At 43.4% G+C, this 17,584-nt stretch overlaps 1 protein-coding gene across 1 annotated transcript in view; it reads right to left on the bottom strand.

Annotated features, from left to right (window-relative positions):
- The window catches only part of ttn.2 (titin, tandem duplicate 2), a 234,276-nt gene that overhangs the window by 128,043 nt on the left and 88,649 nt on the right, over positions 1-17,584 (bottom strand). Inside the window, exons 95-114 of the mRNA XM_078286142.1 lie at positions 17,200-17,313; positions 16,964-17,056; positions 16,300-16,344; positions 14,417-15,855; positions 12,973-13,363; positions 12,530-12,808; positions 12,050-12,319; positions 11,800-11,939; positions 11,590-11,716; positions 10,027-10,293; positions 9,634-9,900; positions 9,053-9,316; positions 7,767-7,906; positions 7,332-7,458; positions 6,625-6,891; positions 6,270-6,536; positions 5,403-5,669; positions 3,996-4,135; positions 3,440-3,566; positions 1,646-1,788 (exon numbers count right to left, since the gene is read on the bottom strand). Coding sequence (XP_078142268.1) covers positions 1,646-1,788; positions 3,440-3,566; positions 3,996-4,135; positions 5,403-5,669; positions 6,270-6,536; positions 6,625-6,891; positions 7,332-7,458; positions 7,767-7,906; positions 9,053-9,316; positions 9,634-9,900; positions 10,027-10,293; positions 11,590-11,716; positions 11,800-11,939; positions 12,050-12,319; positions 12,530-12,808; positions 12,973-13,363; positions 14,417-15,855; positions 16,300-16,344; positions 16,964-17,056; positions 17,200-17,313 — 5,174 coding nt within the window. The remainder of the gene's footprint in view (positions 1-1,645; positions 1,789-3,439; positions 3,567-3,995; positions 4,136-5,402; positions 5,670-6,269; positions 6,537-6,624; positions 6,892-7,331; positions 7,459-7,766; positions 7,907-9,052; positions 9,317-9,633; positions 9,901-10,026; positions 10,294-11,589; positions 11,717-11,799; positions 11,940-12,049; positions 12,320-12,529; positions 12,809-12,972; positions 13,364-14,416; positions 15,856-16,299; positions 16,345-16,963; positions 17,057-17,199; positions 17,314-17,584) is intronic.

Here is a 17,584-nt window from a genome sequence, read left to right as displayed (position 1 = left end):
CAGCTGGTCAGTCAGCTGTACAGAGCAGGCAGCTGGCAGCAGGCTGGTTTTAACCTGCCCTCTGTAACTCTGCTATACAAGTTTAGCATTCTAGCTAACATTTCATTTCACCGGTGGACTGAAATACACTCGGAGACTCTTTTAACACGGCGACACTTGGGAACTGTTGGATTTCATGAATACATGAATATTTATTTCTGAAATTATTGATTCTTGCCGCACACAAAAAGTTTAGGAGCGCTCCTTAACTTCTTATCTCATGTAAAATAAAGGAACTTTTTCTAGAGACTTGGTGGGCGGAAAGAATCAATACTTTTAACTTTAACCATCAAATCAGTTTACTCAACAATTCCCATCAGAAGACTAAAACACTTAATGGATTCACATGTTTCATTTTGTTAAAGTCAGTTTCCCAGGAGTTGCACAACCAGTGGGGGTTGGGAGGGTTGGGAGGGGTGTGTGTGTGTGTGTGTGTGTGTGTGTGTGTGTGTGTGTGTGTGTGTGTGTGGGAGGGGGAGGGGTGGGGGGGTAAACCCTAAGCCTAACCCTGACTGTAACTCAACAGGAAACTAGCTAATTGCTAATGCAGATGACCTGTCAGAGCACAGTTCAGCTCAAAGCTAAGCTAACACATGTTCCTTCCTCCTCACTGGTCGTGACGTGGCTGCAGCCCGTAAACACATCAGCTCCAGTTCTTTCCTTACAGCTACAAGACGGGCTCTGAAGCTGTACATGTTATATTCTCTGGAACATACAACCTTAGAAATCCTTAAAAGCCCTGCGTTTCTTTCCATTTCATGACTTAGTTCATCTAAATTTCATAATTAAAGAAAACCAGCAAATAAATCTTTGATGCAATTTATCAAACAATTAGACATGACAACTTGTGGATTGAAGTCATGTATGTTGTGGCTGTATGTGTGATCGTGTTGACCGTGTAACACGCAGCAGGATAATGTTGCACAACCCCGCAGCCCAGAAAAGATCATGTGGCCTTGGGAGCCGAGTTATCAAATTACAGTCAATAATCAAACTAATCCTTGGTTATGTTTGGATATTTGAGGCCTGGACCGAGACGCTCGTTTCAACCATTTTCAGCGTGAAAACCACAGCGGTTTCTCCAGGCAGAGCGACGGCACGCAGTGATTTTAAAATTAAAACTGTCAAATAGCGGGTGTTGCCACCTGCCCCGCGCCCCACTCTCCTGCAGCAGTTAAAAATAACCAGCAGAACGCTTGCAGGGCAGAAAAGCCTCCTGCGTTATCTCAAAACCCAGATCAAATGCTCAGCTGGAATCCTGATCCCCACAGGCCCTTATATGAAGAAAGCAAGGCAGAGCGGCCTTATGGTGAGACAACTGAACATTGTGTACAAATCGATAACAGACATACAAAGCATGGCGCCGGATAAGATCGATCACTACTGACTCAACGACAGACACGTGCAGGGAGAGGAGGTGTGGAGTTATGTAGAATAACTGGAGTTTGGTTTGAGAAATGTGAGCAGGCCTCATGTGTCAGGTGGGTCCGGTGCAGGTAGAGGGTTCTGGTTCACGGTCCCATCGAGTCTCGGCCTGCTGTCGTAATGAAGTGACAGTGTGTGTGTGTGTGTGTGTGTGTGTGTGTGTGTGTGTGTTGGGACTCACTCTGTCGCTCGGTTCCACCTTGGTACCCCCCAGGAACCACTCGACAGCGATGCCTTCGTACGACAGCTCGCACTCGAAGGTGGCGGTCTCCCCGGCCGTCACAGTTACATCCTTCAGAGGCCGGGCCAGGCCGATCACCCGCGCTTTGGATTGGGGAGAAGACATGGTTATTCCCCCCCGCAGGTCAAAATCCCAAGAGAAAAGCAGCTAATCCTTAGTGGCTAATCCTCATGGTTTGGCTGAGCTGCAGGCGGGCCACTGCTCCAGAGCCCCAAAGCCCTCAGGACAACTGGAGACCTCCGCCCGGGACTTGGCACTGGGGGGTCGAGCTCATTAGCATACGGGCCGCCGTCAGATGTATATGGTCGGCGGCCACCGGTGAGGGAGGGGGTGGCCTCCTCCCCCTGCCAATCGCCGACAGCCCGTTCTAGATAAGGCATGCGGCTTCTAAAATAACCGCGGGGCCTGATTGGCTGAAGGCCCGCCCCTGCCAAAACACCGGGGCGAGCCAACCTGTTCCTGTCAATCAACGGCCTGGAATTTTCCGGGAAAAGGAGAATGCCCCGCTCGCCGGCTCGGGAGTTACCCAACGGCACGTGCAGAAGCGCCGACGTCACGGGTCGGCCCGCCGTGTCGTAACGCCTTCATGCAACTTTCTGTCATTAGTTTGATGACAGACAGAGAAACGGGACGCGAGTCTGGATTAACAAGCTTCCTCAACTATTTACGACACGCTTCCTCACATGCCGCACTAAAAGCCCTTAACACCCAGTTAAAGGCTGGCTGGCTGTCAGGGGGCAGCGATACTCAGATGATAGCCGGACCTTCACTTTAATCAGCCGGCTGTCAGGATGAATACTTCACCGGCAGCCTCTCATTAAACTGCTGACAATTATCTCTGCTGGGAAATGAATGTAAAGTTTCACCATCTGTCTGAACGGCTGCCATGTTTGGAAAGCTGAAATACTTTGAAAGTCCAAAGTTTCAGATTCAGAAAACTCACTGAGCGTCTCAGGATCTGTTTTCTCTGTATCGCCCAGTTTAAGACCAAGCAGTAAACACATTATTACATATTTAGATAATGCATAAACAGCTGTAAATATAAGAAATATGCAGCAGAGAAGTCCGTATGTACTAAGCTAAGATAAAAACTTTCACTTTTAAACCCTGTACAGCCCAATTTTAGCATCTATAAACCATTTAGACGTCTTTTAAACAACTAAATGGTTTATAACATAAATTTTCTCAGTGGATAGGAAATGCTTGGTCAAGTAAAATTTTAGATTAATTGTTTTAATTGGATGTAGAAACAACAAATTTATAGAGCTGTCTGCATTTCACCTTGGGTAACTCTTACATTTTAGAGAGTATTTCACATCACTGTGCTTGTCTGGATGAGTCAGTATTTCACATTAATATGTTTCTGTATAGAAGAAGAAATGGAAAAGTACAGATACTAAACAACATTCCAATATGCTCACTTAATATGTGACCTTTGACCCATATTTACACCTCAAGTGAGCGTATAGGAATGTACTTTTCCATCTCCTCCTCAACAATAGGGAATATTTCCTGTAGATTTATCAGCAAACCGCCTTATCTCTGCGTTGGATAAGAGTCTGTGTGACAAAACTCAGCAGGTCAAACCTTATCTTGGCCAGATAAGTGAGTCTGTGTCTGTGTGTCTGTGCTGCAGGATTCGAAAATTCAGAAAATCAAGCCTGATTTTGTGTGAGAGCTGACAGTGTGTGTGTTGTCAGTTGTGTCAGTGGTTTTCTGTCTCATCTCTCTCACCTTTCACTCGGAGCTGAGCGTTGGATTTGGCGTTCGCTGCCGAGAAGTCGACGCCTCCGGCCATGTCCTTACGACAGTTATAGAGGATCAGCATGTGTCTGCTGCCCTCCTCCTTGATCTCCACATCCTGAGGACAACAGTCTGATTCACTTCCGATACACAAAGTTCAACATGTGAAGAGAAAGTCTACTTCAGTAACCATAAAGAATTAGTAGCATCTCAACTTCTCAATGAGTCTGATATGAAAACCTGCTCATACAAAAGGTTTTTCAATATTTAAATCTGGAAATCTGGAAATGAACTGAACCTAGGCTCAGTGGAGATGTTTATATCTGCTTTTTTTTATATCTGCTAATTTATTCCTACTTCACAAGTTTTTGCTGTAAATAATATATATTTACAGTTGGACATCATAAAGAATGAGTCCTTAATTCTTTATTGTATATATTCTTTATGCAGCATGTATGAATTCTCAATTCCTAAGTCTGTTTCTTTTGGACTAAGTAGTCCTGGTTTTCTCAGTGTTTTTCATCATCTTGTGTTTGCTGACTCTTACAGGAGACTGGTGCAGAGCCTCTCCTTTCAGTTTCCAGCTGCCGTGGATGTCATCCGCAGAAATCTCCGTCTCAAACTTAGCGGTCTCGGTCTCTGTCACCTCCACGCTGTACAGCGGACGCACGACCTTAATGTCGCGCTCTGCAGGGGAAACCGCATTATTAACACCAGAAGGAAAGTCAGTCTGCCACAGAAACCAGAGAGCAGCTGAAACATGACATGTTGAGCAGAAAGCTGTGTGTGATAACTGGTAAAAACTCATATACAGTTGACATGTTGGGCGAGTAGCGGACGCTCTTGTCCAGAGCGACTTACAGTTTGTGCAGAAGCAGAATAAGTGGCAACACTTGACAACAACCCAACTCTATGAGGCATTTCTGTCCTGTCAACAGATGCTTTATAAACGCCTTATAGAGCTTTATGACTGGATCATAACGCTTAGAAGGACATTTATAAATAGTTATGTACACATTTATGTACACATTAAGCTTTTATAAACTATTAATACATAATCAATAGTTTACAAATGCTTTATTGGATGTTATAACTTGATTCAAACTGCTTATGAAAAGTAATGTTAAGAACAGTTTGCAAATTCTTTAGTGTTGTTATGACTTCTAAATGTTTCTTAGGATACTTACACATATATAAAGCCTTCATAAACTATTAATAAATGAATCAAATAGTTTACAAATGCTTTATAACGTGTTACAATTGGATTATAACCATTCAAGGACAGCTAGAGATGTTATAGACACATTAATAAAGCCTTTATAAACAATGAGATGTTTACAAACACTTTATAGAGTGTTAAAACTTGATTATAAACACTTATAAGGACATTTTCAGGAGTTATACACACACTGTCAAAGCAAATAAACAAATAATAGTTTACAAATGCTTTAGGTGTGATAACTTGGCCTTATAAGTATATATAATCAATTATAAATACTAATACACAAACCGATAAAGATTTCCTAATCTATTAATTAAATGCTTTTTTTTTTAGAAATGCTTTTGAGAGCAGTATAACAAGATTATGAACAGTTATAAGGACATCTGTACATAATGTTATTTACATTATGTCTGCATTACTTCAGATGTCCTTACAAGTGTTTCCACATCCAGCTCTAATGCTCTGCAGGCTTTATAGCGTTGGATTATCCTCAAGTGTTATTCATGTATCGCCAACATCACAGAATCACAGAATCAGAGCGAGGGCCAAAATCTCAGCGATACACTGGAATATTGCTGAATATTGACGGGGCATCGATCAGGCGGAGGGGGAGGAGGGTCGGGCGGAGGGGAGGTGAGCTGCGGCCGGAGAGGCGGGGTTTCGGCGAGCGGCGGAGGCAGAGCGACTCTGCATCCTGATTGGGTGGGAGGATCGTTCCGCCGGAGGCATTACCTTCGATGTTCAGGTTGGCTGTGGTTTTGTCGGTGCCACAGTCGCAGGTGTACGCTCCGATGTTGCTCTTCGCCGCCCTCTTGATGATCAACATGCGCTTCTTGCCGTCAGATTGGATGAGAATATTCTTGGAGGGCGTGATTTCGTTACCGTCTTTGAACCATGTGACCTCGGCCACGGCCTTGCTCAGTTCACAGACCAGCATCACCTCGTCTTTCTCCACAGCGGTGTAGTTCTGCAGCTTGACTGTGAAGTACAGGTCTCCCTCTGCAAGAAAAACACATCACACCACACCGCTCAGCTAAAAACACTGACTGCTGTTTCTGCAATAATACAGATATGTTTACTTCATCAGTGCCTAAACAGAACACACTGGGCTAGTTTGGCATGTGAATTAATAACTAAATTCTAATGTCAATAGGTGTTTTATAGTGATGGGACGATATGCTTATCTTACAATACAATTCGATACATGAACTGGGGTTCAGGATTCAATGCAACCAATGACAATAATATAATTTGGATGGAGAGCTTGTGAAACTGTGATGGTCAAGAGTCTCATTAGTGATTACTACAGCAGAATAACATGGAGCTGATATCACCATTCATGTTCCTGACAGCAGAATAACATGGAGCTGATATCACCATTCATGTTCCTGACAGCAGAATAACATGGAGCTGATATCACCATTCATGTTCCTGACACAACATACGGATTTTCACTTTTGTATCGCGATATATTGAATTTTGATATATCGTCCCATCCCTACTGTTTTAAAAGGGACATTAACACCTATGGCAGTTTAACTTTAATTTCTCTCTGTGTGTCTGTCCCTGGGTGTCCAGAGTTAAGCCAGTGATACTCACCAAGCACAGTGAGCATCGCCTCTGAGGTCTTGCCCATGGCTTCCACTTTGATCATGGAGGTGTCGTCGATGGAAACCTCCTTGAAGGCCAGGCTGTGGACCTTGCCGTCCTCTGACATGTGGACCACCTTGCTGGGATGCAGGCGCATGTCGTTTTTATACCAAACCACTGGGATCTTGTCATGTGAGAGTTCGACGCTGAACTCGGCTGTCTCGCGCTCCTTCACTGTCACGTCCTTAATTGGCTTGATAAATTCGAGGCGAATACCTGCCAAACAGAATTAATATAACAGGGAGATTTTAATACAAGGTTTTAACACATTTGATGGATCCATCTAAAAATAGATCCATCTAACCTTTAATGATCAGCTTGCCAGCTGTCCTCTTGTCCTCTGCCTCAAACATGTATTTGGCTTCATCCTCATATCTGGCGGATTTGACCACCAGAGTGTGTCTTTTTCCCTCCATCAGAAGTTCAAACTTATCATCACTTGACAACTCCTGAGATCCCTTCAGCCAGCGGAAGCTTTTGGGCTCTCTGGACACTTCCAGCTCAAATCTCGCCTCATCCTTTTCGTACACGTGAATGTCGCTGAGCGGCGTAATGAATGAGACTGGGAGTTCTGTCAATTCAGAGAGATACAGTTAATATCAAACTGCAGATGAAGTGCCAACGACTTAAAACATCGGATCACGTAAATCCGAGTGTTCAGGTCAGTAAATAAAAGCCCAACGGGGCAAAAAATGTCACCATAACACAAAAGAGTGTGTTCTTGTTTTTCAAAATGCAATAGTGATGACCATACATGTGGACAGTACTTCAGTAAATCACCACTGCATTTTATAAAGCAACAACAGGGTTTTTGTGTTATTTTTTGCAGCAACAAAAACTGAAGTACAACACAAAATAAGACGGACGGACAACAAAATTTCAGAAAAATGTGAAGCAGCAAGAATATCCATGTGCTCAAGCCTTTCATTTTCCAAAGAGAAAGACGTGAGCACAGCACTGCGCCTGGACATGTGTAAGACTCTGCAGACAGGACAAGAAGTGAAAGCTCACCCTTCACTTTCAGGTTAGCAGAACACTTGGCGTTGGCGGCGGTAAACGCCACTTCGCCTGTCTGGGGGACTTTGCAGTTGTACAAAATCAGAGTGTGTTTGGCACCGTCTTCCACAATCTCAACATCCTGCAGATGGCCGAGCAAAGGTCAGGGTATTTCAACGAAACATTAGGAATCACAGAAAGTGATTATAGCAAGGCTGTGGTCAATTCACTTTCATTCAATTTCAATTTAAGAGTGAAAATAAAGTACAATTCGTTGCTAAGGAGAGATCATACATTCTCATATCCCTTGGACATGAGGTTGGACATGATGACTTTTTCAAGCCAAAATCTGGACTGAGAAGGAAATCCACTTCCTGGTTTGCTTGAATTGAAAGTGAATTGAACCATGGCTAAGAGAATATCTGTTAGACTTTTTTCCAAAGGACATACGGCAGAGGGACTGAGGACTTCTCCATTGAGTTTCCACTGGCCATGGACATCATCCTCAGAGATCTCAACCTCGAAACGAGCCGTCTCTCCATCAAACACCTCGGCACCGTACATTGGCCGAAGCACCTTGATGCTGCGAGCTGACGTTTACGAGAGGGAACATTTTAAAGATTCAAACATTTAGGAATTCACACAAAATGAAAACAAATAAACACATACATATACACATACATACATATAAATACATAACAGACACAACAGACAATGGACAGACAGCAGGGCTGAAGCAGGTGTGAGGGTAAGAACCCAGAAAAGAGAGAAAAGGTGCCAAAAGACGCAAAAGATGTTATTTGGCTCATTATTAGAGGTAGAGCCCTCGCTTTTGGCACCATATAGAACCTCCTTTAAAGGTGCTATATGGAAACCTCCTTTATTGTGCTTTATGCAACCCATTCATAGGGCCATAAACAACCAAATGGCTCTTAATAATGGCTATAACAGCCATAATAATAATACTGTCATATTGCAATTGTTATAAAAAAGCAAAACAAAGGATTGTACATGGGCCGACAGGGGAGATATTGGTGCTGAAGGTACAATCCTGAACATGTGATTTCAACATGTCATTAGGAGGAAGGAACGTCTGAGGAGCCACTTGGTTCTATATGGAACTACTAGGTGCTGAGGGCCACGGTTCTTCAAACAGCACTGAAGAACTACAAAGGGGTTCAAATGCTTCTTCAAAGAGTGATGGTTCTGTTATGAGACCAGTGGAACCATAACGAACATCTGAAGAAGCATTTTTTTTAAGAGTGTACAAAGTGACAGACAAAAGCACAGACAAAACAACGAACAGACAATCAGAAAGGCCCAGGTTAGGGTGGAAGGACACTACAAGATATCTGGCCTGATTTCCCCCAAATTAGGCTGATAATCAGGCTTGAAATTACGCAAAATAACTTCCCAGAGAGCTGAGCACTCTGATCTTATGCAACTTTGATACTCTTGTAGTGTGTTTCTACCATGTTGGGCAGGGTGGAGTGATAAGAGCCAAGATCAAGGCATGGAAAGTAATAGTTAAGAAGTGATAGAAAGTGCAAAAGGTAAGGAGGTGGTGACTGGGAGTGAGGTTAGGAGGCGGTGCAGGTGAGATGTAGGCTGAAGACCTGCGTTTTCAGTCTGCATCAAAAACTGGGAAGTTGCCTTAATAGCGGTGATTGCCAAGTGGGATTATCTTGACCACAAAAACAAAATCTCAAAATTACGCAGATGATCTCTGTCTTTACCTTCAATGTTAAGTGTTGCTGTCGTCTTGTCTGTTCCACAATCACATACGTATTGTCCTTTGTCTTTGTCCCCGACTTTCTTGATGGTGAGGGTCCTGCGTTTGCCCTCAGCTTTAATAAACAGCATCTTAGAGGCTTTGACCTCGGCCTCATTGTGGTACCACATGACATCGACCTCTTTGCTGAGCTCGCAATCTAGAACCACCTCGTCTTTCTCCACTGCAGTATAGTCCTGCAGCTTAACTGTGAAGTACGCATCGCCCTCTGGAATAGGGAAATATTGGGTGACTCTCAATATGTAGTGCATATATTGTCTCAAAATCAACATCAGTCTCAATATATAGCACATACATATACAAAACACATACATATATAGAAGACGAAGGACAAGACAGTCAAAGTACACAAAAAAACACAAGGAACACAAACACAAGAAGGACACAAACAATGTCTCACAAACAAACAGTGCTCAAGGTCTTCGGTGGACCTGCACAGACACAAAGTTGTGACACTAGTTGTAGAGAAGAGTGAAGGGAAAGGGACACTGGAAGAGGACAGAGAGAAGACAGGGTCTTGGTTACCTATGACCGTCAGGTTGGCCATGGAGGGAATTCCTTTGGCCTCTGCCTTAATCTGGCAGGTATCGTCTAGAGTCACTTCCTTTATTTCTAGGATGTGTTTCTTTCCATCCACATGAGTGAGCACCGTTCTGCTAGGATGGATTTTAACGTCGTTCTTGTACCAGGTGACGGGTACGTTCTCATGAGAGAGCTCCAGCTCAAACCGAGCTGTTTTGCCCTCCTTCACTGTTTGGTCCTTTATCGGCGAGATAAATTTGAGCCTTATACCTATAATGTATTAGTAAGGCATATTCATATGAGTTAGTTCGAAAGAGGAGGCAACCAACTCAATGAATACTGGAGTTGTGATGATTCTTAAGCAGGATAAAAGTTCTGTGATGGTCCAGCACTTACCCTCCACTGTGAGTCTAGCTGTAGACATTTTTCCCAAAACCGCAATAGTATATTCATCCTCGTCATCAAACTCACAGCTGTTGATGATCAGCATGTGTTTCTTTCCATCATCAATAACTTCATATTTGGGGCCTGGGGTGATGATGTCAGCGTCTCTATACCACATGACCTTAGACACATCCTTTGTGATGGTGCATTCAAACTTAGCCTGTTTCTTTTCAGGCACAGAAACATCCTTCAGTGGGACAACAAAGTCCATTTCGATTTCTGGGAGGTGTGAATAATGGTTAAAAATGACACTTGATCACTGAACAGTTTCTTCACCAACACAACACTACACCAACACAACACCATTCTACAGACAGTGGCCAGTTTACTGTGTACACCTATGTAGTACTGGGTTGGGCCTCTCTCTGGCTCCAGATCAGCCTGAATTCTTCAGAGTTTGGACTCTAGAAGGTGTCTGAAAACCAGGAATACCAGTCGATACTGATGCGATGACCTCATGCCACTGCTGCAGACTAGCTGGTGGTACATCACGCTACAAACAGCTCATCCCATCTTATCCCACAGACGATCTACTAGCGACATCTGGAGACTGTGCAGGTCATTCAAGTAAAATGATGTCACTGTCCAATGCCTGGGACCATTCAGAGAGACTGCATGCGATCCTGCTGGGGGAATCCATGTGACCAAGGCTAAACTGTTGTCATTAAGGAACTCCCCCTAGTTGGTACCACAGGACCTTCAGCATGCCAGGACACTCCCCAGATGATTACTGTACTGTTGACACGAGGCAGGATGGGTCCATGGTCTTGTGAAGTCTGCACCAAATCTTGACTCTGCTTTCATCAAGATGCAACAAAAATCTGGATTCATCAGACCAGGTGACATTTTTCTTCTCCTCAGTCGTCCGGCGTTGGTGATCAAATGCTCACTGGAGCCGTTTCTTCCTGTTTTTGGCTGATGGGAAGAATCCGGTGATCCGCTGCTATGGACTATCCTAACACTAAGGCCATGTGACTCACTGTCGATCCATTTTCATGAACAAGGTATGGTGTAACTAGTAAACTGGCCACTAAGTGTAGATTTTACATAAAACATATAGAAAACATACAGACAGATATACAGCACCATATTGAATTCGTCGACATTCTTCCATTTTCTGGAAGAATGTCGAGTCTCACGTAACACAACACAAGTTAACGTTTCACACCGAACATAGGACAAACAAACAAATACAGGACACCATATTGAACTTCTGGAATAGTGGCCATCTCAAAATACATTTTCTTCTCGTCTTCTTGGGCTGCATCGAGTCTCAAAGAACAGTTCAAATCTACATTTCACACTGAATAAATAATGAATGAAATACCACACGCATTTATGTAGGAAACCGGTGTAGACTGGTCAATTCGATTAAATAAAGAGCTAAGGTCCGCACTCACATGCCAGAAAACTTTATTTTATTGTCAACGGACCTTACACCTTTATTTTACAGTGAATATTCAAAAAGCACAGTACATAAATATCGGCATACTGGATTCCAGGAGTGCTGCTTACCTTTGACTGTGAGCATGGCGCTGGTGATGGCGTTCAGAGCCTGGTAGGACACTTCACCAGCCTGGTCCAGCTGACAGCTTTTCAGGGTGAGCTTACGTTTTGCTCCCTCAGCTTGGATGTCACACATCTGAGGAAGAAAAACATATATAAATGAGAAAGTCGACATACAGCAAGCCATGCATTGTTGTATTAAAACAGAAAACGTCTCACCGGTGATCTGGTCAGGACCTCTCCTTTCAGTTTCCATTCCCCGGGAACATCGTCCTCGGAGATCTCTGTCTCGAACATGGCATCCTCCTTCTCAACCACCTCCATGCTGGAGATTGGCTTCAGGATCTCAGCCTCCCGCTCTGAAAAGACGTTTTATTAGTAAACAGAAATATATGCATGATAGATAGATAGATAAATAGATATGTAGATAGATAGATAGATAGATAGATAGATAGATAGATAGATAAACCTCCTAGCGTTAGTTTGGCGGTGTAGAGGCGTCCTTCCACCTCCATGGCATATTCTGCAACGTCATCAGGCTGACAGTTCTTGATAGTGAGCGTCAGCTCCTTTCCATCCTTCTTTATCTCCACCTTATCAGAAGGAGTAATTTCATTCTCTCCTTTAAGCCACTTCCAGTTGGGAGTGTCCTTGTAGAGCTCACACTTGAACGTAGCGGCTGCTTTGGGTTTCACATGCTGGTCTCTCAGTGGTTTCACAATCCAGTCTTTGATGATTTCTGTTGGAGTTAAACATTATTAAATCAGAGTCAATTGCATGCTGCACAGACCTGCACAGGTCTTCTTCATATCATTAACTAGACAAAGTGCACCTGGAAGATGTTTACTTTATGTTTTACATTTCTGGGGGAAGCACCGGTATAGATGTGTGTTGCAGTGTAGAGAGCAAATTACATGAAGCATCATCAGTTGAGTCCCCTACTGCTTACCAATCACTTTGACGTTGGTTGAAGTCTTGACATCCTCCTGGCCAGCCACTTCACAGGTGTAGAGACCAGCATCCTCCTCAGTGGAGTTCTGGATGGTCACAGCATGTTGCATTCCAATGATATTGATCTGAACCTTGCCAGCCAGTTTCTTCAGGATCTCACCGTTCCTCTTCCAAACCACATCTCTCTCTTTATTCAGCTCACAGGTCATGTACAGAGGCTGACCCTTCAGAGCTGAAGTCTCCTCCTCCAGCTCCTTGATCCATTTCACAGGCAGTTCTGTGAGAAGATAATAAATAAGGCATTGGTGAAGGCTTAAATAGGATTATAACATTTAGTTTTGTAAAAGATACAATTTGTTCCATAATATAAAAAGTTCAGAAACATTTGTACTTATTGGCAGAAGACTTTCCATTTATTTTCCCCAAAAAATATTTAATTACCTTCAACAATGAGCTTGGCTGTGCATGATATTTCCTTGCCGGCATTCTTGGCCACACAAGTGTATTCACCAGTGTCAGACAGCTGGACATCAATAATGTTCAGCTTGCGATCTTTGCCATCAGAGGTGAATTTGTGTTTGGGGCTCTCACGGAGGTTGCTGTCATCCTTCATCCAAGTAGTTATGGCAGTGGAAGGTGAAACCTCACACTCAAACACAGCAGATGAGCCAATAGACTCAGCCTCCTGCAACACAATGTTCTGGAGCTTCTTGATGAACTTCAGGGGCACAGCTTTGAGCTTGAATCCTGCGAAGGGCTCATCTGGTGGTGGTGGACCTTTTCCACCGGGCTTCAGCCCCCTGCCCCTGCCTTCACCAGGGGATGGGGTCTGCTTGGCTGAAATACAGATTAAAGACAAACAATCCATTCCACTTTGGTTTAAAAGGGCTTCTGTGACTGGCCAAGCCTTCACCATGTGCAAGCTTTGATGACAAGATAAGGATGTAGACCATAATAATGCTTTTCTGCTTAGCATAGTTCATATTGACCTTTGTCTATATACTGTACATATTTGTCTTTATGTTAGAGGCAGTCAGTCTTACCTTTCAGCCCTCTACCTCTACCTCTTCCTGCTTCTTCCGCCGGTTGTCCCTCTGTTCAAAAACAGTTAAAATGAATAGCCTGTACACAACATACTCATAGGTTAATGTCTTTATATAAACTCCAATACCAAGGGGAAAATGTAATGTCCACTCCAAAGGACAGTGAAATATGAAGTGATGGGAAATATGAAATGATGAGAGTGAATGGAAGGCATGGGTTCTAAACAATACAGACAGAACATACAGCATGAATACTGTAAATTTTCAACATTATAATGATGTAGTTTTACACCATGAAGAGATGGCACGATTAACAGAAATGTAAAGATGGAATGACTGATAAAAACACATGGTGAACTGACAGAAATGACATGATATGGAAATGACAGATACACAAATGACAGACAGGGTGACGATGAGTTTGACCAGACAGGATGATGCACAAAATGATGATGAACACCGATACAGGAATAAGATGGCCGACATTATATCACACATAAAATGCGATGATGTTGACGCTATTTAGATGGAGACACTGTGGTGGGAATGGGTTGAGATTATTCAGAGGATGAAGGGTGGGTTTTCTCAGTCGTCACCCAATCAGGTGGGGCAGCCACCGTCTCACCTCTCCTGGTCACCCCCGGAGCCTCCACAGCACCCTCCTCTCCTTCACCTTCCCAGTCCTCAGAGCCATAACTGTCCCGGGGAACCAGCTCCCAGCCCCAGGCCTCGTCCTCCTCCTGCTCCTCCTCCTCCGCCTCATACTCCTCTTCAAACACCTCCTCCTCCTGCTGGGTGGCGACCTTCCTCATCTGCACAGCTCCAGGAGAAACCTCCTTCACCAAGGGAATCTTCCCTTTACCAGGCTTCGCTGGTTCTGCAGCCTTCTCCTCCTCCGGTGTTGGCTTCTTAGGGACCTTTTTGAGGCTTACAGGTTCAATAGAGTCTTTTGGTGATTCCGCTTTGGGAATCCTTTTCACTTTTTCAGCACTTGGCTTCTTCTCAATGGGGACTGATTCCAGTTCTTTAGGCTTTGGCTTCTCAACTTTAGGTGATGGGGTCTTTTTCAGCTCAACCTTCTTGATCTGCTCCACAGGCTTCAAAGTAACGTCATCCTTCTCCTCTTTTTCCTTTGGAATGACTCCCTTCTTCAGCTGTAGTGGCTTGGCCTCCTCAGGAATCTTCTCAGGTTTCTTAACAGGAGCTGGCTTAGGAGACACTGTCTTCTCCACAGGAGTCGGCTCAGCCTCTGTCACCTTCTCGGGCTTCTTCTCAGGAGCTTTAGGTGTCTCGGTTTTCTTCAGACGGGCCTCAGGTTCTCGTTCTCTTGGAACTTCATCTCTACTCGTACGACTAGGCCGTCTGTCATCGGTGGGCTTCCTCTCTTTCTCCTCTGCTTGTGTCTTCTTCTCAGGCTCTTCAGCATCTTTGGATGGCCTGGAGAAGGGCTTCAGTTTGACGCTTTCTATCTCTTCTTCCTGTGGTGGGATTCTCTTCACTTTGGTTGGTGCTTTGCCCTCATCCAGCTCTTTTTCTGGAGTTTTCTTTTTATCTACTGGTTTCACCACCTTGGCTGGTGGCTCCTTTTTCTCTGCAGGAGCTTTCTCAGGTTTCTTAGGAGGTTCTTTGGCCTCCTCCTCTCTAGGGAGCCTCTCTACCTTCTGGAAAGGCACAGCGTCCCTCTCTGGCTTCTCCTTCTTGTCTTTCTCTGGCTCCTCTGCTGGTTTGGCAGGTCTCTCAAATGGTTTCAGTTTGACTATTTCTTGTTCTGGTTCATCTGAAGGCAATTTTTTCACTTTCTTCAAGGCTGCACTTGGCGGGGCAGGTTCCTCCTCCTTAGCTGCCTTGGGAGTTTTCTTCAGAGAAATCTTATCCTCTGGTTTCTCATCTTTAGGGGTGCGTTTCTGTGGGGTCCAAGAGTCTTTAGCAGAGTCTTTTGGTTCCTCTTCTTTAGGCTTTTTAATTTCTGGCTTTTTGTCCACAACTGCTTTCTCTCTAGGTTTCCTCTCCTCCACAGGTCTCCTGGTGGCTATTGACAGCTCCACAGCCTCCTCCTCATACACCAGCTCTTCAACATCAAAGACCGTGGTCTTGCTGACCTTCAGAGGTTTTCCTTCTTCTTCAGCCTCTTTAGATGGAACTGATGGAATCTTCTTCAGTTTGATAACCTCCTGTTCCTCTTCCATTTCCTTGATGACTCTGGTTGTTTTCCTCAAGGTGGGAATCTCAAATGTCCCCTCCTCTTCCATTTGAATTTTACCTTTTTTGTGCAGAACCATTTCTGAAGCAGCAAAGGTTTGACATTACTCATTGTCATTTAACTGACAGTACACATTAAATACACATACAATATGAACAGAATAAACAAAAACATAAAAAACAATTAAACACATTCTATCTCCACTGGGTTTAACATGAAGGTCATCCAAAAACAACTTAAGATCACAAGACAACACACACACACACACAAAAAGACATACAAGTAGACAGACAGCAGAAATAGACGATCCTTACAGAAACTATATGTATGCAAATAAATAGTGTTTGAACTGCATTTCAAACAGTTTTACAGTTTTCTTTGATATATACGTATGTATTGCTAAGCGTGCCAAATACAACTAATTCATGGTCATCAATTTTCTTTTATTTCTACTCTCCTAAAACGTTGTGTCATGTGCTAGATGTGTAATGAGAGTGTAATGTAAGTAGTGAACAGTGCTCCTACCTTTCTTGACTCCTCCTGGTGCTTGGACGGGTCCCTTGGTTTCATCTAATACAGAGGTATAGTTCAGAGAGTTGTTAATTAGACCATTTAATAAGTAGTGCACAACAATTTCAGTGACTGAAAAGGGAAGGTCCTTACATAAACTGTAAGAATTTGTCACCAAACACATCCAGAAGTAGTAAATCCTCTATAGACTGAATGTGTTTGACACATTCAGAATGAATACAAATGTGATTGAGATGCAAAGCAAATGCAGCTCAATGTCACATTATTTAGTATGATGACTCCAGAAATAAAGACAAAGAGGTGAAGTCATGTTATTTTGTGCCCAAGGAGAAATGTTTGCATGCACTTGTTGGTTTCATTCACAGTACAGTGAATTACTGAGTTACACAAAGAGCAGGACAGGCAACATGAAAAGACCTGTATTGCTGTTGCAAGTCATACCTACCTGGCCAAAAGATAGGCCAAAAAGCAAATAAAGCAATACAGTAAAGACATACAATCAAAAACAGTCAGTGTGGTTTACATAAAAGATAGTCAACATTTGCAGTGATATGAAATAAAAGCAAAGAATGTGTGTTTGGATGGATGGGTTAAGATGACAAGAAGAAAAACCCAAGCAAGAGGATATTTCCTTCACAGCCCGTCTGAGAAGCTCTACCTGTCTCAGGAGCTATCTCCTCTACCATGACTGGTTTGTCTTCATCCTTGCGTGTCTTGGTTGGCTCTTCAGCCTTCAAGACGGGCTTGGTCACTTCAAGTATAAAAAAGATTAAATTGAAGCATCTTACACACAAAATATTCCTAAGTGCAAATTTAAGAACACACTGTCACTCTAAGCATTACCAAGATGTTAGTATGTAATTTCAAGAGTAGTTTAAGTTATCATCTGGATACCTGGCTTGGTTTCTTCTTGTGGAGTTATTTTCTTCTCTGCCTTCTTAGCTTTGTCAGTGACTTCAGGCCTTTTGGCTTCTTCTTGAACTTTTACAGCAGGCTGCGGTTTGCTCACTTCAAGCACAAGGTATACATGGAATTCAACAAAAAGTGCCACAAACTAAAACATCACATTCTAGCTCAGAAATCGTAATATCAAAAAGATGTTAGTTGGTTGTTCTATGTTCATATCGTTGTAAATGTTAGGTAACTACCTGGCTTGCTTTCTTTTCTTTCTACAGCTTTCTGTTCTTGCACTCTGATAGTAGGCCTGGTCTCCTCAACGACTTGGGTAATATCTTGGGGTGCTTCAGGATAATGTTAAAGATTTATATTTGCTCAAGAA

This window comes from Centroberyx gerrardi, chromosome 10, assembly GCF_048128805.1.
Source record: "Centroberyx gerrardi isolate f3 chromosome 10, fCenGer3.hap1.cur.20231027, whole genome shotgun sequence".
Taxonomy (NCBI): domain Eukaryota; kingdom Metazoa; phylum Chordata; class Actinopteri; order Beryciformes; family Berycidae; genus Centroberyx; species Centroberyx gerrardi.
Note: the sequence above shows the minus strand (reverse complement) of the source record. Positions and strands in the feature narration are given on the sequence as shown.